We start from the raw sequence: 24,661 nt of genomic DNA, 5'->3' as shown, positions 1-24,661 counted from the left end.
ATACAAAATAAATCCTAACAAAACTGTTTTACATGTTTTTAATCCACCATTTTGCATAATAAAAATGTGTGCTATCCGTTTTAAAATTAATGTAAAAATAGCATTTAGGAAAATTACAGAGTGTTGAGAAACTGGTGGTCGGTGTTACGTGGTGTGTATTTTTACGGAAGCCCGCAATTTGCCGGAAAATGAATTGGAACAGTCCATTTCTGCAGCTAATGAATATTCTCCGTAATTTCTGCTAATGTTTACATTTTTAGTTACGTTTTTCTTTAACGTTTAATTACAGCCGTATTTAATTACTACATGTATTTCATTTAGACTTGTGTCGTTTCCGGGAATTTGCCATAAGTATTCCTAGTTTCGAAGGAAGGAAGCTTTTCCGGGAACGGGAATGAAAGTTACTCACTACCCGGAGAATACAAAATATATTAGCTTTGACGGTACATTCGATCTTTTTTGCCACTAGATGGCGGTCGTAAAATTCCTGTCAGCTGCCTTCAAGCGACTAAAATATTTGACACTATTCCCAAATGAAGATACTTAAGTATTTAGACATTCACTGAGACATCTACAGAAACAGACATTTGATTAATTATGCACATGTGTTTATAAAGCAAAGAAGTTTACAGACAGTTTGACTGGCAATGGTATAATTTATTTATCACGTATTCTACAATGTTAGTACGGTTTTGTGTTACAGATTGCGTTGTTGAAAACAACCAAAATCAAACAATTAGATCTTGGATAAGCTTAAAGGCCTCGATGTCAAATCTATTAGAGAATACCGCTGCGCAGGATTATTCCATAGTTTAGTACAGCGCAGGAAGAAATTACGTGGCTATGGAGTATCAATATCAGTTCGTATTATGGGTCTTATTCATTTATAATATATTCTACCTAAGCTAAAAAGAATTTGAACTTGTCTTTCTGGTATCTAGTTTATTTTTTCAGTGGAATGCCAACACCGTTAGAGCTAAAACGGTACGATAATCGAACGCATAATATTAATTAGCTTAATTAGAATTAATGTCGGAAGCGCGAAGTTTTTATGAATACGTTATATCTACTAAGGAATTCCAGTAATAATGAGTACTAGCGTTTGCCCATAGCATCGCTCGCGTGAACTTCTCACCTATCATACGTTTTCATTTAAATTTATTCCTTTTTCGATATCCCCACACAGTAATATATAATTATAATAATATTGTTATAAAAGAGTAATATTATTATTAATCGTACTTAATTTTTGGATACGTTACATGCAGCGGTCACTAATGTCTTTGCGACTTAACGCGAGTTGCACCAGTTAACTTTAACCAGCGTAGAACAACGCAAAGTACGCCATTTTTGTCTAAATTTTTGGCGCGCAGGTTAAAGTAAGCATTAGCAAAGACAGGTGTTGATACCTATGTATAAGCCTGTGACAGATAGATATTTAGACCTACTGTGATACCTTGTTGTAATAACCATAGTCGTGTGACGTGTTGGTAACTTTGTTTCATAGAAATTTCAGAGTAAAATTTAATATTTGTAGATTTTACTTGAATAAAATGAGTAGATTTCGTGTTTTCCTCATTTCTATATTTATAGCGTTTTCTGTGATGTCTCTGTGTGATCTTCTTAACATTGACGACCTCGGTGGCGCAGTGGTAAAGTTCTTGCCACTGAACCGAGATGTCCTGAGTTCGATCCCCGGTCGGGTCATGATGGAAAATGATCTTTTTCTGAATGATTCGGGTCTTGGATGTTTATCTATGTATTTGTTATAAAATATAGTATCGTTGAGTTAGTATCCCATAACACGAGTCTCGAACTTACTTTGGGGCTAGCTCAATCTGTGTGATTTGTCCTAATATATTTATTTATTTTATTTTTTAATAATTTGTTGATTTCATTTTCACGCAAAACTGCGACAGAAGTTTATAAAATGCGGAACATGATACAGATACGATACAAAAAATATTCGTCGAAATTAATTTAAACCAACTTCAAAATTGTTTAAACCATATCAAAACCTCAGTAAAGGTTCAATGCATTTAATATTTCCATTCAATTAACATGTTACAAACGTCTATCGTCATTTCTAACTTGATATCAAAATATGATCTTAATATTATAATGCGATGCCGTCAACTCCAGACCGTGTTATTAATGATTACCAGACGCTGTGACGCCTGCATCCTGTCATACATCTTGGACATACTATGTCATAGCGACATGGAGCACCTACTTAACCCGAGTGACCCTTTTCGTGGTAACAATGGGTTAAACATAATTATTATACAGCCGGGCAGTTAGGTTTGGACAAAACTGAACTTAAATGGAGGAAAAGCTAGGGCATTCGTCCCTTGAGCGTATTTAAGGCGAAGAATTTCTAAGTGTAGTTGGATTAATTGACGACCTCGGTGGCGCAGTGGTAAAGTCTCGAGTTCGAACCCCGGTCGGGTCATGATGGAAAATGGTCTTTTTTTGATTGGCTCGGGTCTTGGATGTTTATTTATATATGTATTTGTTATAAAATATAGTATAGTTGAGTTAGTATCCCATAACACAAGTCTCGAACTTATTGGATAGCTCAATATATTGTGTGATTTGTCGTAATATATTTAATAATATAATAATTTAAATTTTTAACCATTTTATATGACTAGCTACACCCCGTGGTGTTACCCGCGTAGTAATGGGCAGTTCATGCATATTTTAAATTATAGATGTTTTTCTCAAAGCAATTTTTAAAAAAGTCTAATCGAAATGACCACTGCTGAGAAGAAATGCCTAAAGAAACTAATTTACACATTTTTTGTACCTATCATGTCAGAAAGGCATTAAGTTATTATTCTTTAAAGGTATATTTTTGGCAATAACATTGTACAATACATCGTTGTTGTTTTACGATATCTACTAAATTATTAACCAGAATTGGAAATCAAATTACGATCGCAAATTTCTTATTAATTGTAAATTAAGGTCGGTTGCACCATCAACATCGACGTTAACTTTAACGTGCGCAGAAAATCGCAAGGTACCTACGCCATTTTGTCTAAACGTCAGCGGCGCGTAGGTTAAAATCAACGTCAAGTTTGCCTGGCAACTCACCGTAATAAAACGAAAAATCGAAATATCTGTTCTGTTCGTTATTGATTACAATATTGGAAGCTCATATTACAGAATATTGTTTGTTTGTGCAAACATGGCCCTACTAAGTCCAAGTAATTTATAAAGTTTACTTTCCCTAATTTGGTTCAAACAAACCAACATCCAATTATAACTTCGATGTATATGATTTTTCTAAGCTGATCATGTAATCATACTGTATTTTTAGAAATACTAACAAAAATGTTTAAATTTTTCAATGCAGATTCATCAAAACACCGATTTTTTATAAATCACAATATAAACTAACATTCTACTTGGGGCAAAAATATTTTTTTTGTTCGTTCGTTTGTTCGTTCGTTCGTTCGTTCGTTCGTTCGTTCGTTCGTTCGTTCGTCCGTCACGTCACTTGTGTTATGGGTTACAAACTCAACGATACTATATTTTATAAGATACCTATACATATATACATCCAAGACCCAGGTCAATCTGAAAAAGACAATTTTCCTTCTAAACATGACCGGGGATTGAACCCGGGACCCTAAGTGTAGCAGTCCGACATGATCGTCAATATTTATTTTAGCTATTTAACTAATTACTGACTTCAACAAGTGATGACGTAAATTAAATTATGTCCTTATATAATCTTGAATAAACAAATTCGAATTTACTTTACCTTGGAGTCTAATTTTGGCTCTGTTTACCCGGAAACGCATAAAGATATGATTGTCTTGTTGAAAATCAAGAGGAATTTTATAACATCAAAAAAAAAAAAAATCGTGGATTGTATTAACCATGTTCAAATTAAAAATAAAATGTTGGTAAAATACCTACTATTCAAGCACAAGGTAAAAGGGATTCATATCGGACCTTTCAGTATTTATTTTTAACCATTTAACATTGTTTGCCCTTTGCTGGGGCCACTCAGGCATCTATGTATGTTTACTGACCCATTTGACCTATTTTTAATCTATGATGTGTGTGAAATTTCCTATTTTAGCTAATTATTTTAGATTAGCTTTTACCCGCAGTTTCGCTCGCAATTTCTATGATTGTGTGATTAAAGGTCTATTATTTATTGCATATTTCACGAATGTCGATTGAATAGAAGCTTGGAGAGGTGAATACAAACTCACTTTAATATATAAAGTTGATATTAGTTCATTCGATCGAAAAACTGGAATAGGATTTTGAACAAATCTGAAATTTATTTTAGGACTCTGTTGTATAGAATATTATTTTTTGTAACTTATATGGAGTGATTTTTAATTTTGTTGCCAAAAGTTTAATACAGCTAAATTTTAATTTCAACTACACCCAATTTTATTATCGACCTAATTGGTCCCAAATTAAAACATCATAGACCTATGCCACTTATGAAGTTTTGTACCTTACCGAAATCTTTTTAATAGGTACCTATTTCTGGTAAACACTTTTATCTTTCTACGATCTGATTTACAATAAGATACCACCATTTAATCATTTTCTAATTTAACTCGACGATGTTTACCAACGCATACAATCCACTTTAGTTTCCATTCAGCCTTAAATTTTCGCTGGCGTCCTCAATACACTACGGAATTAAGCGATTCCTTTAGTTCAATCAAACCTATTTGGAATTTTCTACGTAATTTAGATTGATTAATACCTTTGCTATTTGTTTTTACCTCGTTTTGTAATGGAAACGTAATGGTACGTCGTTGATTCACAATACACAAGTGATTACAATTCAGATCTGACTAATGCAAAACAGGTCCGGCAGTCCGTGTGCGCTGCGGTGCGCAAACTCTCGCTAGTTTTATTTAGACAATATATTGTATTATGTTATTTTAACGCTAATAATACTCCTATTATAAGATTCTCTCCGGACAAACCTTCGTGGTTTTTGGACTGCGTATATTTAATTGTTGTAATTTTTTGGAAATAAAGAAATAAAATAAAATCTCTGGAACTTACTGGACCATTAGGCGAGAGCATCGTTTTCTATGAAAAAAAAAATGCTAAGCGTAAATCGGTCTATGGTTCTGAGATGATCACTGTCATATGTTAATTACGTTATTTTAAATTGGTGGAAGAAGTTTCAAACCTGGATGTTATCTGTCAATGAATACCACCACCGCTCGACCACCAGGCTTTATAGCTCATGATAAGTGTAACGTCAAGTTTAAACGTAATAAGTTATTCACTATCATAACATTTCCTTTTGTTATAAATTTTAATACAGGTCGGGTCGTAAAAAAAAAACACATGAAAAATATAATAGCCTTCAAATTTGCATCAGAATGGCGCAGAATAGGGTTAGAAGGTCTCCGGTAATGTGGTATAAATATTGATAGTTCCATGCAATGGCATGGCTTGGGAACTACTTGAATGTACGTATTATTACTGTTCATGTGTTACTTTTGCATGTGTTACTTTTGATGTATTTGTTCAATTTCTTTAATAGGAAAATATTTAAGATTTTCTGTTATTTATTGTAAATTAACTTTTGCCAGCGGTTTAGCCTAGGGGGGCCCTCTTGTGGGAAATCTGGAGCAGTTACGCTGGTTTAGTTGAAAAAAAGGACTTCACCGTTGCAAATTCAATACTTATCTGTTGCAAGTTACTACTCTTTGCAAATTCCAAAAAGTACTAGAACTTAGTTTTATCACTGACATATTATAACTATAACACTATTACTATATATATTAGTCATATCACTGACATAACCCTTCATGCCTTCCGAAGCACGGAGGAGTTCAATACATACACATTTTTGGTCACCTATCCAACGACAGATCACTGTGAGAGTGACTTAACTGCCAGTATCACAAGCCGAGCGCTAAGCTAAGCTCTGAGCTCTTTAAAAACATAACACTCCAACAACATAATTATATATATATATATATAAAAAAGGGATTACCTATGTTTGTTCAGCGTAATTATGAATGTTGTATAAATAAGTTGTTCTGTGTAATAAACACCACAGTATTAGGCTTCGAACAAATTGAAACGAACGACAAAAAAAGGCGTGTAAACTTTTAATAACAATTTTTGTATCATTTACATAGTTTAACGAGCGCCCAATGAACTGGATAAATCCGGTTAGGCGTAGAGTAAAAGCGAGTCAGTCACCTTTGTGTGTGCTCAACCAGAGGAGATTAGGTAAAGTCAACCATCGGAAATGAAAGATAAGCAACTTTAGGTTTCTGTTCCTCTATATCAGGAATCGAAAATCACAATTTTCCGACGTGATACGACCATATTTTAACCATTAAGACTCGATAAATTTTACCTTTCTTGCCCTCTTGACATTCTTACGTGTTATGAAAAGAAGTTACCATGTCACGCCTGTCTGTCTGTCGGTCTGTGTGGATAAGATGGACGGATTTTTGTGCAGTTTTCATGATGATGCCATATTATGCATATGCATTATAATAGACCTCAATTTCAAAACATATATAACTATCTACCTAAATGTACTGTTGCATAGATTTATTAGATCTAAGCATAAGGACAGACAGACAGCGAGAAGCGACTTTATTTTATATGTACTACTCGTACGTAGTGATGAAGCTTTTATATTATAAAGATACACCAAAACTCACATTATAAGATTTTATTATAAGTTTGGCATGCATAATATATGTTAAAGCCGTAACTTTTCAAGTAATATATACCACCACGTCGAAAATTCTCCTTTTGCCACCTAGGGATCATATCTCTCAACTTTGCTACTTTTTGATTTATTCAGTTTTGTAAGTTAAAATCACTGGATCAAACGAACGGGTTAGCTTTGTTAGTTAGTGACTTGCGTCATCAAATTTGACATTGTTTTTAACTGGCGCACCGCTGACGTTTAGGCAAGATAGCTTACTTTGCGTTTCTCTGCGCAAGTTAAAGTTTCTTATGCCGGCTTCATACTGTCGTCGGATAGTTTGCCAAACTTTGGCAGATTCAGTATACATTGCCGGTTTTTCATTGCAGTAAATAAAGGCTCTCATACAAATTGCGCAATGTTCACGCATTCGAATGCCACCGATGAACTGTTTGGCGACAGTGCGGAGTTGTTTATCGAATCGTCAATATAATAATTAAGATAATCAAATGGAATATTAATATAAAATAATAGATGTCGCCCCGGGGCTTCGCTCCCGTGGGAATTTTAAGTTGAAATATAGCCTATGGCAATCGTGGATAATATACCTTTCTAATGGTGAAAGAATTTTTGAAATCGGTTCGGTAGTTTCGGAGATTACCCGCCTCAAACATAAAAACTCATAAACGCTTATCTCGTTATAGTAATATAAAGAAATAATTTAGGGGCGCTTCATTAGACGCAAATAGAAATTTGAACTCAAGAGAGATCTAATGACAGGGCTGACAGGTTCAAACGAACAATTACACAGATTTGAACTTCATGAGTCGTTAATAGATAACTTGCTCGAGCCGAACTGAAATCTGCCGAGGATCACCTAATTCGATTTATGACTTCAGCAGAATTGCTTGTGTAAATAAACAATTTTGCAACTCGGGACATCGCACAAGTAATTTTATTTTTGAAAATACCCAGACTAAATGTTTTTTTTGCTGCTGCATATTAAATAAATAAATAAATATATTAGGACAAATCACACAGATTGAGCTAGCCCCAAAGTAAGTTCGAGACTTGTGTTATGGGATACTAACTCAACGATACTATATTTTATAACAAATACGTATATAGATTAGATAAACATCCAAGACCCGGGCCAATCAGAAAAAGATCATTTTCCATTATGACCCGACCGGGGATCGAACCCGGGACCTCTCGGTTCAGTCGCTAGCACCTTACCACTGCGCCACCGAGGTCGTCAAACTCATTATACTCGTATTACAACTATTATATTACAACTAAGCTCATTATATTACAACTATTCTATTCATTATCATACTCAAGATACTCGAGTCGAGATGTTCGATAAAAAAGGATTTTTGGAAATTCCATGTGGGCGAAGTTGCAGGCAAAAGCTAGTGTAAAATATTAATCAAATCTTTTAATACATTTCAAATGTTGATCGATTTATACAGGGTTACTGGTATCTAATGCATAACCTTTCAAAGACGCATAAGGTACATAGAGACTAACATCTTTTGTTATACGACTTTTGTCATAACGTAATAAATACAAAAATTTTCCTTTTTCTAGTTTTAATGTCGTTTCTATTAAACGTTTATTCTATGTTCGATTCCGCTACATAACGCTACTGTACTGTTTCTGTGTTAAGATATGTAGAATCGCAAATTCGATTGTATTTTTTTTATATGAAAAAATAAACGACGAATCACGAAAAATCGTACTAATAAAAGTTGTTTGTTTTGTTGTACCCAAGTAGTCTTTAGGAGATTTTGCATTTGATACCAGTAACCCTGTATATTTAGGAAAACAACAGATAAAAAATTGATATATTAATACTAGAAGTTGTTTTGAACAAATTTGCTATCTTAAGCGTGTTTACACAACATGGTTACACTATAAGTACAACTAATAAATTTACTATCAGTTAGTATATAAATAAATAAACAAATATAAATATATTAGGACAAATCACACAGATTGAGCTAGCCCCAAAGTAAGTTCGAGACTTGTGTTATGGGATACTAAATCAACGATACTATATTTTATATCAAATACATATATAGATAAACATCCAAGACCCGGGCCAATCAGAAAAAGATCATTTTCCATCATGACCCGATCGGGGATCGAACCCGGGACCTCTCGGTTCAGTGGCAAGAACTTTACCACTGCGCCACCGAGGTCGTATATAATAAACACACTCACAAAAATCCAAACTTCCACCTTTATCATATCTTTTTGTATCTACCAACTTAATTTTAAAATGTACACAATTCAAATTAAGCTTAGGTTAAAATAAATAAGTGTATATTTCATTAAATCTATATATGACTGCGTATCGCTCACATAAAAATTGAAAAATAAAGCATTGGTTTCGAAAATTTTGGCCAATTGACCCTAAAAATCAATTTTCTGATTGTTCCAATACTGATTTTCGATTTAGTTCCAACCGAAGTAATTATTCGAGGATTAGTATGTAAATTTGAAAAGGGTTAGTATCAATTACTGGCGATTTTGTAAACTTTTAAAAGGAATTAGTTACAATTTAATTACAATGAAAATAATCGGACTCGGAGTGGATTTTAATAAGCTGTTTAAAAGATTTATTTAAACGTGATTTTATATTTCTGAAATAATAGTACACTTTATTTGTTTCTGGTAAATAATTTGACAGCTATCCAGAGCAACCCCATCTTGAATGGTATCGATACTTCGTGTCAGTGTATTTTGTCCTTGTCTGATGCTTCTTACCTCAACTTTTCTGTTACCTTCTTAGCCATAGCTTCGGTCTTCTTCCTATCACTTAAATTTACTGACAAATTCTCCGGTATTGCAGGCCATAGGCTGCAGTGACTACTTACCATTAAATAATTAAATAAATATATTAGGACAAATCACACAGATTGAGCTAGCCCCAAAGTAAGTTCGAGACTTGTGTCATGGGATACTAACTCAACGATACTATATTTTATAACAAATACATATATAGATAAATATTTTCATCCATCATGACCCGACCGGGGATCGAACCCGGGACCTCTCGGTTCAGTGGCAAGAACTTTACCAATGCGCCACCGAGGTCGTCAGTAGTACTAAATGACTTCGACTTTGTAAAAAATGCATAGAAACGATGTAAATATTATGTGCTTGTTCTTGATCCCGTCGATCGCGCAGAATCGAGACACAATAGATAAACAATTTTTTGACCGGCGCGTTGACACCGGTTCGCAATGAAGACGTTAAAAGTTATTTAAAAAAATAGAAACTATTTGTTCAACTTAGGATAATATAACATCACTTATTGACGTTAAAATTAAACTGTCTTGTTACAGCTCGCAGCGTGTCCCACACTATAACGCTTCTGGACGTGCCCCTCTGGGTGGACCCTCGGAGGGACGCAGAACTTCGCTGCCAGTACATCAGGCAGGCTCAGGATCCCCCATTACACTCGGTCAAGTGGTACAGAGACACGGCTGAGATCTTCCGGTATACGCCTCAGGAGGTAAGTAACTTTATTATATTTTATTGTTTCATGTTATTGTTTAGGCAGGAAAGATATAGTTGGATTTGTCATTGGATAGATCGGCTTGGATGAAATTGGAGGACTTTACCCTTTAAGAGTGAATTAGGTGAAAAAAATTGCTAAGACTTTAAGTAATCTCTTCATAGTCGTATTCCTCATGGCTGAGGGTCGTGGTCATTACGTGGAATTAAACACACACAACAATTTTCTTGGCATTTCTTGCTAATCTATGAAGAAGAATCTCCATTCCTTAGTCCTTTCCCTTGGTTGGATTTTATAATCTGCGCGGGAATAGAAACAGCTGGCATACATAAGGTCATAAAATATACACCTGCTCAAATATTTTTAATTTATTTAAGAATTTAATTAAATCGTCTGCTAGCTGCTGCAGGATTATACCCAGTTAAACAAGTCGAGTTTCTTAGAACCTGGATGTTTGAGACGTTTTTATGTTTTATGTAATGGATCACAACTGAACTTAATATCACGTTATTTCACGCAAAAAATAAATGTCTTGACTATTTACTGGGAAAAAAAGTTATTTAACCCAGACTGGATTTTTTTTTATAAGCTTTTTTATATCTGTACTATTTTTATTTATATATTATCCGATTTGGGGGCAAGATAGTGTTTACCATGCTTTTATGGAACCATTTTTGCGATTTTCGGCACTTTGGCGTTTACTTCTATCTATCAACACGTTATTTTGCTTAAACAATGTTCAACGATCGGATCACATCGAATCGAACTATATGAATAAAGATATCAGCATCGCCTTATAGAATCTTAGACTGAGCTTGGATTTTACTAGAAATATTATTACATTTTAGAGAGAAACAAACAGCTTCATCAAAACTTGGCTAGTTTTTTTACGCGGATATTTTTGGTGGGATTTCAACGATAGGAAGCCAATTAGTGAAATTGATTGCCAAAGTCAAGTTCTAACGACTTGAGAACTCACCTTCCAGGATACCAGCTCATTATCCATTAATCGGTTTGACGGTAGCAGGATCGTGTCAGTTTACTTGAGCTTAGTAATGTTGCTGGAATATTACGCATACTGTGCCGCCTCACACAACTGGAAAAATAGTCGCAAGAAGACGGAGTAATGTTGCTTGAAATTGATTTAATTAAATGATAAAGAATAATAAAAAAAAACAATCCTTAATAAGATGGCTTCACTAAAGGGGCCTTAGACCTTTAGGCCTAAGTTGTACCAGTATTCGTCGTTAAATTTAAACTTTTTACCTAATCGACGCATCGCGCAGATTAAAGATAACCTCACAATTACTATTTTAATATTTTGTTAACAAGCCATATTTTTTTAAAAGGCCTAAAAATGTAATGTAACATACATTGGCAATTTATTATTTATTTATTTGCATATATTATACTAATAAGTAGACATCAATACCAAAGTACAAAATTTGTAATGTAAGAATATTTCACGCGAATTCTGAAACCTATGTTAAAACATTGGCAATGCTATGCGTTTACGCACGCAACGTACCGAGTACTGGGGCTTGCTTGCTAAGCACTTACTTGCTAAGTCAATGAAAACGGAGCATAATAAGCCAGCCAAGTCAGCGTTGTAACAGAACTTAGTTTTCAAGAACTTAGCACGGAGCTTGCTACAAACGCTGGGTAATATTAACTTGTGACGTCATACGTTTGGGTCAAGATCCTTAGCTTTGTGTCTTGAGGTTGTTGTAAGTGGAACTAAATGTCGCGCATTGCTATTTTATTTCTTAATTAATTTGATTATATAAGAAATAATTAAATTATGTATAGCGAAATAAAATATTGTTTAATTATGATTTTATTATATACTAGTGGCCGACTTCGACCCGACTTCGCTCGGGTAATTATACAATTAAACCTTCATCAGGAACCACACTTTCTACCTATTGGTGACGGCATGAAAATCCGTGAAGTCGGTTTGAGTTTATTGCGGACAGATAGACGGACAGACGCGGCAAAGAACTATATAATATGTAAGGATACCCGATGATAATCACGGCTCAGCCCGCGGCAAATAATAAACTATGTAACTCTATCTCCCCAACCCTATGCCATACCAAAAATTGCCTCAATAATCCTCCATTTCGACGAAGAAATATTATAAACGACTATATTTCCTTTTTGTAAAATTAGTATGGATATAGATATACTAAATATTTAAACAAAAACAAAGCGATACAAAATTGTATCTGTAGAAATTTTGTTTAAAAATGGTTTTTTCATGTTTCTAAATGTGAACATATTTTGATCTCTTGCAGAGTAGACAAAGCCAAGTCACGAATTCTAAAGCCACGTTTAGATATGCAGCGGGCTCATCCTTGCAACCAACAGGCCTACTATCAACTTTTACATAACGATTCCAATGCAGCTCAGTTCAATTTAGACACCTAAAATGAATCGCATTCATACAAAAAATTGAGTCGATGATACGAATTTGCGATGCAGTTCAGTTTTTAGGTCGTAAAGTGGATCGCGTTAAGAGATGATGGTAAGCCCCCAGATTCTGCCATACAAAATCAAGTTGGTAGTCTAAACGAAACACTTTTTCTTGTGTATTTTTTCAGCGTATAGAAGCACATTTTCTCTTAATATTAAGATATCTTTCCTGACACACAAGAATAAAATTAAGTTCATAAATTTAATATATATTTCTTTTATATAACTACAATTGTTGCATCGTCAAACTTGACGTTAATTGTAACCGGCGCGCCGCTGACGTTTAGACAACATGTCTTAGGTACTCTGCGTTTTTCTGCGCACGTTAATTACAGTCAAAGCCAACGTCAAAACATTTAACAGTCAACAGTGGAAATGCCAAATGAATTTTCAATAGAATTGTCTATCTGTCAGCTGCCAAAATACATTTCAACTGCAAGGCTGATCAATTTTGTGCCCATTAAGGATTCTAATTCGTCACCTATTTTCATGGCAAGAGTTTCATCTAAACCAAGATTAATTTTGTCCACTAATTAACTAAGTTCGCGTCGACCGTCAAATTAAATATTGAAGCCACAAATTGGTCTGAGTTCTAAGAAAATTCGCGGAGTTTGGAACTTTAGCGGTAAATGATAATGTTTGTGTTACACTTCGCGAACTAGACGCGGTTCTGATGATGGTGGTAAAAATATGTAGGTCGTTCGGAATATTTAAATTGTTAAAGGGATCAAACTAGTTTGTTAATCTACTTGGAAAATCTATAAATAATAAATAAAATAAAAATAAATTTATTGATAGTTTCTTAAACTACTTACGCTAAAGTACATGGTTAATGTAAACAGCGCCAAATCCGCATGCTCCACAAATCAGCAACCCGCGATTGAGCTAGGAACTAACCTGTGATTACAATTCACGTGAGGCGTCATGAGGGGCTTACGGAAGTGGCTTATTAAAGAAACAATTGAAAAGAATACAGATATGTTTGATTCAGTAATTCCCAAACTAGAAATTTTCTGTATTTTGGGAATTTGTAGAAATTAGTCTGTTGACACCATATTTTGTATTTTAGAAAATAAAAATAAAAATCTTATTTCTACATAAATATATGCTCTCTACCGTCATTAAAAGGAAAATAAAAGAATATGTCACAAGTGCCCATTTACAACTCAATATATTCGCATGCATGTATTGTATATGTATATTTATTTATATTTATTTTTGAAGTTTATTTTTGAAATAGCTCATAAGTTAGATAAGGTCTTCTGTTTTGGTATAATCTAGTGTTAATAACCATTGTTTAATTTTCTCTTTAATTATTCTTTTAGAATTGGGATATATATTTAATATCTTATTAACTTTATTATATATGCAGCATCCAAACACTTTAAAGTGCCGAGATGCAAAAACTGTTCTGTGGATGGGGGTAGCGCACACGAGATCCGATCTGCGTCTCCGCTCATATATAGTCGGGTCATATGGCATTTGTGTGTGTTTCCTTTGAAGGGTCATCATAATATAGATCTGTCTTACTGTTAGCACTGATGTATCGGCATAAAGTTTTGTAGAGGAATACCGATAAGGTTTTCTTGTCATAACCTTAAGAACGGCTCTTTGAGCTCTTTCCAACGGCATAATCGTGGTCTTGGCTGCACCACCCCATGCAGTAATACAGTATGCTAATAAGGACTTACAAAGTGCATTATAAACTAGCTTTAGTGTATCCAGGTCTGCGCATTTATTTAGGTTTTTAAAAATGTATATGAGTTTTCTTATTTTTGGGATTAAAGCTTTAATCTTAATATGTATAAGACCTACGGTTAAATACGATAGGTAATCGTTTCGATATCGATTACGACTGTAGCATAAAGTTGGTGGCAACAAGAGCATTCCAAAAGAGGGTTGACGTCAAGCAGGCGGATGGTCGTATGTCGTACGTCACATGCCGCTGTATGTCGTTGTCGCGCAATTTGTCGTTGAGTATTGTCCATTTTCGACAGTTGACTTAAAAAATACACACCAGAATATATGTATTGCGGTGTACAGTATATTTAATACATTTTCTTCTTCTTTGCGTGTCGATGGCAAATCAACGCTCTATTGGGTGCTACCTAAATATATTCCCGCCAGAACCGAGCCACTTCGACGGCTTCATCGGAAGCTGCCATCAACTCAGCCCGAGTACAGGGGTTTGGGCACTCGGGACAGGCGAGGAGATGAGCCATCGATTGTGTGGAGAAGCCACAATCGCACATGTTCTGAAACTGATACAAGCATACCCCACCTAACCAGATTGTCTTTGCACCGACTTATTTAATACATAACAACCATATTTTATTCGTAAATCCAAAAATGTATGAAGCCAATAATTGATTTTATCTCTTGTTAAATCAAAATTCGACACACACCGTCATTTCAATCTAGCTTGTCAATGATTTTTCATTAACCTTACACCAGAATCAGACTCAAAATCAGCATTTCTATACAGTTTGTTTAGCAAAGCATACAATTCACAAATCAAAGCGAATGTATTTATGTCTGTTTGTAACGATATCAGAAATAACTAATTGCCTACAGTTTCAGCGAATACATGATCGATTTTGTCGATTATAATTGTAATTTGCAATAATTACATACAAACTGAAACAGAAGGACATACACACAAACTTTCGCCTTTATAATAGCTATTATAAAGGCGAAAGTTTGTGTGTATGTTACTTCTTCAAGCTTAAACGGCTAGGCCAAATGGCATATTTTGTTTTTATTGAGATAACTGATACCTTTGATTACCATGGGCATGGGCTCCCAACGAGAACAGCTGCCGAATATTTAGTTTAAATTAACAATAGATGGCACCATACGTAACAAATAAGAATAACTGAACATTTCTCTAATTATTTACGATTTTAAAAATACGTTAACTTTAAAATATGCTTAAACTAATGAAAAATATTATATTAAATGTCAAATTTAAGATTATTTTAGCAATATCAATAAAGGTTCGAAAATACCAAGAAAGCATTGATTTCTCTTAATCTTTCGCCATCTAGTGGGGAAATGAATGTTTCAAAAATATATCACTAGATGGCATTTTTTTCATTTTATACACTATCGTCGAACTCAGACTGATACCGACGCGAATTAATAAACATAGCGTAGTTTGTATGAGAGCTTTTATTTACCGCAATCAAAAACAAGCAATGTATGTCGAATGTAATATGTAAACGGTAGTATATATGTTTTGGCTACTACAAACTATCGGTAAACTCTGACACGAATATATGTTTATGCATGAAACAAGGAAAAAACATTTATCATTGAATTGCCATAATACGGCGATTGCTCCGCCGATAATGCACCTGATTCTGTCATACGATCGCAGAAATTCGAAAGAAAAAGAAACTTTTATTAACGTTTAGTTCACTGTTATTGCGACTTAAACAATCATTTCATTTTAGAATTATGTATCAACGTATTATTTTTTTAAATATAGAAAAAAAAATTGTTCAGTTAAAATACTTATGTTTTATACGATATATACCTATGAATACCTAATTCAATGATCAAATTGTTAAAAAATGTGTAAATATTCTGCAGATCATTACAAAAATTTGTCGAAACTAAACGCAGGCCTCAAGTGAAGTTTCAAGGAAAAGTTTGTTTATGTTTACCTACCTACTTATTTCGCTTTGTTGTTTACCGTTGAGTTGAGTGCGCACCCCATTTTTGCTTTAATTTTTATCTACGACCTGGCACTGATTATCGGACCTTTGAATTGGATCTTCTTACGAATACAACTAATTGGCATTGAATCAGGACACCGACAAGTATAACTAACACGAAAATAATTGGCTATTCACACCGGACTCTGACATCCTCCGCACACGATTATTTTGGCTTTCTTTCACACTGGACTTTACTGGATCTGAACTGACTAAACGGCACAAAATGGCACCTACCTGTGCTTATTTTAATTGTGATAATTCTTGGGGTGAAAAACCTATGTTTCGATTCCCTACCGGAGATCCGCCTCGTTTACAACTTTGGTTACAAAATTGCGGTATGACCCTAGTTATATATTTATTAATGAATGACTCAATTAAATATAGGTAGGTACCTACCTAGGTACTGTAACCATGGACTTCAATCGCCCTCATTGTGATAACTGGATTATTAGGTACGTCATTATCATCATCATTATTATATAGTATAAAACAAAGTCGCTTCCCATTGTCTGTCTGTCCCTATGTATGCTTAGATCTTTAAAACCACAGATTAAATAATACCCCAGTTTAAAACAATGCAACAGATTTTGATGTGGGTTTTTTAATAGATAGAGTGATTCAAGAGGAAGGTTTATATGTATGCTAGCTTCGCCCCGGGCTTCGCTACCATGGGAATTTGGAGATAAAAACTACCCTATGTGTTATTCCAGGTTATATTCGACCCGTGCACCATATTTCATAACAATCCGCTCAGTAGATTTTGTTGACAGTTTGAGTTGACTTGCTTGTTTTTGTTAAATATCATATTTATATCTGATACCAAACATATAAGCTAGATATTTTTAATAAATATATTGTTGTATTAAGCAAACAATGAATAAAATAAATTCCTGCTGTCTGGATGGAATGATGATGATTTTGATGCGGGTTTTTTATTTAGATAAGAGTGTTTCAAGAGAAAGGTTTATAATTTATTATGGTTTTACACAAGTGAAGCCGGGAAGGGCCTCTAGTATATTTATAATTTGTAGGAGAATGGATAGATTCTTTATAATCAATTGGTTATTTATAAATTACAGTGGGGAGTTTCAAAACTAATTCATTAAATTAATGTATTTAAAAATACATACATATATATGCTATATTCTAGATGTTATGTTATATTCTAGATGACATATTGCAAATAAAAACAAAAAGTTATTGTAACTACCTACCCATTATTGATTTTTTCTGACAAGAAAAATAATATTCTAGGTAATATGACCATTAGCCATATGCCTCAAGATAAATTAAGAAACAAACGTATATGTGTAGATCATTTTGATAAGATATTTATACAAAATAAATTTGGAAAACGACTGAGATTGTCAAAATTGGCAGTTCCTATAAACTATAGAGAGGATCAAACTTTAAGCTGTTCGCCTCATTCACCTGTTCCATCTACATCTCAAGGTAACATATTTAATTGTACAAAAATATTGAGACAGTTTGCTCATATTCTCAATATTCATGACAGCCACGCCAAAGAGATTCTCTAATTATATTTATATTGATAGCTCTCTCCCTCGGGATCAGGCCTCCACTCTTGTGAGAAATTCAGCATAAAAGTACCCTATGAGCAATTTCAAGTTTTATTCTGCATAAAAATAGCCTAAAGATCCCAATTACATTCAACTTTTATTTATTCCCTCTGGTTAATGATATAAACATTTTTTTCTTCAGCACTCACATCATAATATGTTTCAGTATACCTTTTGACCATGTGCTTTATTGTGTACTTACGTTGTTATATTACAGAAAAAATGATATATACATTTATATTTAGAAAAACTGTAAGCCCTTCTGGCATGGACCAACACTGTTTGAATGAGTTTCTTTCGGCATTTCTTCTCAGCTGTAGTCATTCCAAAATGCTAGTAGTTTGTAGCTTTAGTATTATTTAATTTAGAATATGATGTGAAAAAGTGCCTGTGAAGGCCTAATTTCTATTTTTGTAATGTATTTACTGTTTAGAAGATGATGATGATTTTGATTTTTGTAATGTATTTACTGTTTAGAAGAAAACTCATATGACACCCCTCATTTCAAGTAACTACATGAAATTCTGTTTACTATTTACTTGTAATAATATCAAAATAGTATATATAATGCTAAAATGTTAGCTAAGAAAGCTATGTTTGTTTGACAGATATATTAAATATTACGTTTATGGTGCTCACTTCTTAATAAAAGTTGTTACTAAATTTTTATTTTTTTATGATGGTTAAATTTATTTTTATAACTTCATACTTTTTGAAAATGGACTCTATCCAACCGACTTTAAATCTTCGTATTTAGAACCAGCTCCATTTTTACAGTCTATGATATATCATAATGATCCTAAATATATCTATTTTATCTAGATTATACATTTTTTTTAATTTTCTGACCTTGTCAACCCTATTGCGCTTTAACTTGCCCTATTGCCTAGAGCGAGGTTTTTTTATTGAGTTATATGTTGACCGATGCATTACTACTCTTAAATTGACATATTTACAAAAAAATGTGTTTCAAAACTTTCAAACACAGTAACAAAATACGTAGGTAAGACCAAGTAAACTATTTCGGGATGCTTTGGGAGTACTTTTTGTCCATATAACCCAATCTCCAAGTACCCCGTTACTTGAAAAATTGGGGTATTCAGATCAAAATCACATAAGTCATTATATATGATTTTGAAACTTGAAACTACTCTACTTGGTTCACCAACCAATTTGACGGATTTCAATGCATCTCGTGATTCTCACCCACATCTCGTTAGTTATGTTGATGTGCTGTGTTATTGACTGTACTTGTGCGCGGGCGCGGGAGAGCGGTGGTAGCGCGGAACAAAACGATGAATGAAAAAAACTTTCAATGTGGCAACAACGCTTACTGAGGTAGGTACATAGTGTGCCAAATTCTTACCAAGGTTGGTACCTATATTAGGTTTTTAAAATTAATTTCTATTTCTTAATTATCTTACTTGCTTTTACTAATATCACAGCTAATATACCTGTACCTCTTCACGCTGTCTATTTAACCACAGATTGCATACCTAATACCCCAGTAACTCAACCAATCTAGTAATAATAGTTTGAAGTACTGAGACGGGCATAGGGTAGGTACCTAACTGTTCCCGTGGGAAATTGCGCGGGCGAAGCGGCGGGCAAAGGCTAGTAATTAAATGAAAGTGTAACAAACATATATTCTCAAAAACTCCGTTTATAATGTTAGTTGGATGCCTGCCTATAGGCACAGGTCTAAAGGTATAATACATACTTAGATACGTAATTTTAAAAAATGTTAGTTAAAAGTTCAGTAGGTTTTGTAGTGATAACCTTGACCGCATTGCTCCGTGCCCATGCCGACTGCCGCCGAGAGAATTTTATTACTTACCTACCTACCTACCTACTGCACAGACCTACTATCAAATCAAGTGCCAACGAATGTATTTCTATCTCTTTTTAGCATTCCGTAATGGTGAAAAGAGATAGAAACACAACAGTTTGCGGTGTGTGTGTGCACGTTTATGCATGCCCGTAATAGAGAAAGAAAGAAAGAGATGTGTGTATTATAAGAGAAGAACGAAACAGCGCTTCTGACGGCATTTGTCCCTCGTCACGTGCCCGGCCCAATCTGCCTCTCCCTATGAGACTATTGGCCCGTCCTGGCTTCGCTCGGGTAAAACCATAAAAAATTGTCTGTTACTCCGAAACGTTGCATCTATCCTCTGTTTTTCGAATTTCATCAAAATCGGTCCAAAAATTTTTTGAATGATTTTTTTTGGTTTATTCATTATAAACAAAAAGTAAAAAATACAAATCTTTTCTCGTTATAAAATTAGTAAGTAGTATGGAAGTATGAATTAGCCGGATTATTGTACGGAAATCTTACACACTTACACTTGCAGCCGTCTATAGAATATGTTAGGTATTTGGTCTTTGTGCGCACACCTAGTGCCGGCTACATTTATCGGTGAACTTGGACAGATGCCGACGAGAATGTATAAATATTGCGTAGATAGTTTGTACCTATTAGTGCTTTTATTTAGCGCAATAAAAAACCAACAATGTCGAAAGCGCCAAAGTAGCTGATTCAAAATTGACTATTTGCGTGCGATGCAACAAACAAGTTTTATTTTCTTCACTAGTCTAGTTAAAATTAATAAAATTATAAAGGAAGATTTGTCAATTTTGGAGTGACAAAGCATTGGTTCTTTAGTTATAGAATGACAAGGATACTTGACCCAGTAACCAAAATCGGAAACATTTCAAAAAGCCATTTCCTTGTCAAATCTGTTCGACAGTAGTGACGCTCTCGTTAGGTTGATCCTCAGTACAATCTGCAATTTACCTAAACGCCATCTATGGATAAAATATAATTTATTTATGACAAGTAGCGCATGCTGTCACTTATGCTTGCATCAGAGACTATCTCAGTGCTGCCCCTGGCGGTGCCAATATTTAATTAAAAATAGATTACTACTATTGGTTATTTTTGAGGCGTCTTTTTCTTGTATGAAGTTGGGTATCTGTACTGGGGTATTATTTATACTGGGGTATTATTTAATCTGTGTATTATTTAATCTGTGCCATGGGCTTCTCTTTATCCCGAAAGTACGCTATTCCTTGATCAATTCTGATAGTCAATGGCGCTTCATAAAGTAAGTAATAGGCGCCACTGTGCATAAGGAATACTGAAGCGGTGAGGTGGTGGTGTAATGGTTAAGACGCCCGCCTGAGGATCGAAAAGTCCCAGGTTCGAATCCTACTCGTGCCACATGAGTTTGTATACCAATCTGACTCATGTATAGTAAGTAGTTGTGAACGTTGTAGTGAAGGAAAACATCGTGAGGCCTGCACACTGGTTGATTATTATTAACTTGTGTGTGAAATTGAGGATTAATAATGCCAAGAAAGTTGTTGTGTATGTTTCATTCCACGTAATAACCACGACCCTCAGCCATGAGGAATATGACTATGAAGTACATAAGGAATGATAAACTGCGGACTACTGCTGGTTTTTTATATAGTACTAGCTTTTGTTCGCAGCTTCGTCCGTGTTAATTTTCCGGGATGAAGGGTATGTTCTTCTCCATACTTCAAACTACATATATGCAAAATAAACATATATAATAGGACAAATCACACAGATTGAGCTAGCCCCAAAGTAAGTTCGAGACTTGTGTTATGGGATACTAGCTCAACGATACTATATTTTATAACAAATACAAATATAGATAAACATTCAAGACCCTGGCCAATCAGAAAAAGATCATTTTCCATCATGACCCGACCGGGGATCAAACCCGGGAGCTCTCGGTTCAGTGGCAAGAACTTTACCACTGCGCCACCGAGGTCGTCAATCACGAAGATTGGTTGACTGGATAGAGCGTGAAGAGGTTACAAACAAACTTACTTTCGCATTTATAATATTAGTTAGGACACCAAACTTTCCACTTTCTTTTTATTTCCCTTTGACTAGACGAAATCGCTTTAGCAATATTTTTCTATATCTTTCTTTTGTACGTAGTGTTTAAATTGCAAATCCCACGGGAACGAAGCCGCGGGGCGCAGCTAGACATAATATAAATTAATGTAATTTAACCCATTAAGCACTCAATCGATGAGACCCGGGAAGTTTTAAAATTTCCCGAGAAATGTTTAATTTGTAAAACTAAATTCACGTCGCCGCCTTCTCAGAAATTAATCATGAAGTCGACCAGGTTTTGGGGCTTTGAATGGAATTAAATAATTGTTTCTACCAACTAATAATGGACTGTTTTACGATATTGTTATTAATCAAGAAAGAATTTAAATCCTACTATTATCAACATACTTACTCCGTATACTGAAAGTCTAAAGTGTAGGTATATTGTTCTTTCACTGATTTTTTATTTATTTATTGAGCAAGTGCTTATTCAATACAATACAGGTTCACCCTTTACTGTAATATATAGTACCTTTATAGTAATTACACACTTGATGTGAGTTTTTCAGTCGAACTATCAAACCTTATTGAAATCTAACTTTTGTGAATTGAAATCAGCCTTATACACCTCCCATTAAAGATCAATTTACCTCTTCAGGGAAACGAGAGTGCCTTCAAACTTGCGGTCCTCGCACACATACGTAGTATAACGTAGGATTCCACTACAATTGTGGTATAACCCAGTTCCGTTAATCTTATTCGATTTTAATAAAATCAGTGACGCGTAACTTTTATGCGATAATCATATATATACAACGGAATAAATAGACACCGCCAACCGATAATGTAACGTCATTGAAGGAAATGCTACAGTGAAGGTTTTTGTGCTATTTCTCTACTAGTGCTTTGGAGTGAAACATAGTTTCAATTCAATATGTTGGCGTGATTTAGTTGGCAAAGTTTGTATACATATTATGACTATTGTTAGCCAACTTTCTTTTCTCTATGTTGGCATTTCCCCTGTATTTTTCAAAATTAACGAAAAAAAAATTTTCTGCATTTTTTATTATCATCGAAATTTAAAGAATGTTCGTACAAAAATATTTCACATAATGCCTTTTGTTTAATTTTCTAGAAAGTTTCAAAGAAGAGTCGTGTGCCCTGTCTGATTAGGACCATGCCATATCCTACCGTGGATGTCGAAATATGGGACTCATGATCTAGCAGCAGATAGGCGGTGACAGAGCCCTGACTGAATGTTAGCGGGTACTTGTGAAGATGAAAGAAAGAGAGAGAGTTTTAAAAAGTGTGTACTTGTAGTATCCAATGCTATTTACGTCTATAGCAATAACGTCTTAACTTTGTTATAATAATGGATTTATCTCCGTCTCTTTGACGCATGTGTGGAGGCACAGTTGGCTAATTCGTTAATCAAGTTTTGATTAGTTTTGTGCTCCGTAATTTTATAGTTATAATATTTTTAGACACACGTTTACTTATCAAAGTTTCATATATTTTTTTTTTATTTCAATAAAAATGTTAAATATATGGATTAGTCTAGATAGTCCCAATAAGATTTCCAGAAAGCGAGTCCTGGACGATCCAAGGCGTTGGGAGCCGGTAAAACGCTAAGCTAAGAAAGAAAAATTAAAGTATGTAGTATTAATGAATTAGAGAGAAGTCATTCAGATGTACATACCAATGTATCAGATGCCTATATTCGATTTGTATAAAATTTGTTAGCTTAGTTAGCACTGACAAACACGTGAAATAATAGATAGGACCATTTTTCTTTCCTTCCACAAGCTCTGAATGTGTGTGTGTGTGGTTAAAAATCGCTGACCCTGTCTCGACGCCGCCTCTGATCCTATGAGGAATCGCCTCCTAGGGCTTTGTGTGGTACAAGGCATAAACCACATTTTGTTTTAGACATATAGCCGTATATTTGACGCCATCTGTGATCTAACTAACTACACTTGCGGACCCAGGTTCGACCCCGGTCATGTCAAGATGGGAAAAGAACTTTTTCAAATTGACCCGAGTCTTGGATGTTTATCTATATATGTATATGTTATAAAATATGGTACCGTTGAGTTAGCCAATCGGGAATCAGTAATCACGACAGAGAGTATAACAATGATACATAGAGAACCCTCAACCAGATTTATTGTAATCTCAACCAAATATAATTTGTCATTGAGTATGCGAAATATCTACCATAGACAGCGGACTTTGTTCCAAACTTCCAAGAAATAAAATTTAATCCGTCAAAATTCCCAATAAAAGTCCATCAGTAAAGTTTTCACAATGTTTCCTTTACTATTGAGGAAACTTTAAGAAGCGGGAAATTGAACGCCATCCTTCCTTATTTCTCTTTTTATTGCACTTGGAAGCCTCTGAATAACTCGTTAAAGAATTTCCAACAAACGAAAAGAAAATGCCATGCGCTGTGAGGTTTTAACTTTAATTTGTACCCCGGTGTCCTGGGTGAGCGACTGAACGCTGCACGATGCTATGCAATGTTGCACGTATAGATTGACTCTAGGAATGGGTTTCACCAGTCAACGGTATGCACCCCATGGCTCATCATTCCGGATAAACACACAAAAGGTCTTGTGTTTGATCCGAGGTCAACGTGGAAAACAAAGTTTGTCTTTGAATCTGGCTTTAAATATATACGTCTATATTATGTATACTACCAAATATAGAATCGTTGGTTTTATCTAATAACACACGTCGTGAACTCAATTTGTGCGATTTGTCTCGAAATACTTATGTATGTAAATACATACATACATACATATTTTATTTTAT

General features: G+C 34.6%; 1 protein-coding gene and 1 long non-coding RNA gene across 2 annotated transcripts in view; both read left to right on the top strand.

Annotated features, from left to right (window-relative positions):
- LOC128673721 (uncharacterized) overlaps nucleotides 1-24,661 on the top strand; it is a 119,784-nt gene that overhangs the window by 29,552 nt on the left and 65,571 nt on the right. The window contains exon 2 of the mRNA XM_053751766.2: nucleotides 10,027-10,196. Coding sequence (XP_053607741.1) covers nucleotides 10,027-10,196 — 170 coding nt within the window. The remainder of the gene's footprint in view (nucleotides 1-10,026; nucleotides 10,197-24,661) is intronic.
- Nucleotides 15,474-18,802, top strand: LOC135309812 (uncharacterized). The gene is made up of 2 exons (XR_010370038.1): nucleotides 15,474-16,731; nucleotides 17,651-18,802. It is a non-coding gene; the product is annotated as an uncharacterized LOC135309812 (long non-coding RNA).

Source organism: Plodia interpunctella, chromosome 11 (assembly GCF_027563975.2).
Source record: "Plodia interpunctella isolate USDA-ARS_2022_Savannah chromosome 11, ilPloInte3.2, whole genome shotgun sequence".
In the NCBI taxonomy this organism is placed as follows: domain Eukaryota; kingdom Metazoa; phylum Arthropoda; class Insecta; order Lepidoptera; family Pyralidae; genus Plodia; species Plodia interpunctella.
Note: the sequence above shows the minus strand (reverse complement) of the source record. Positions and strands in the feature narration are given on the sequence as shown.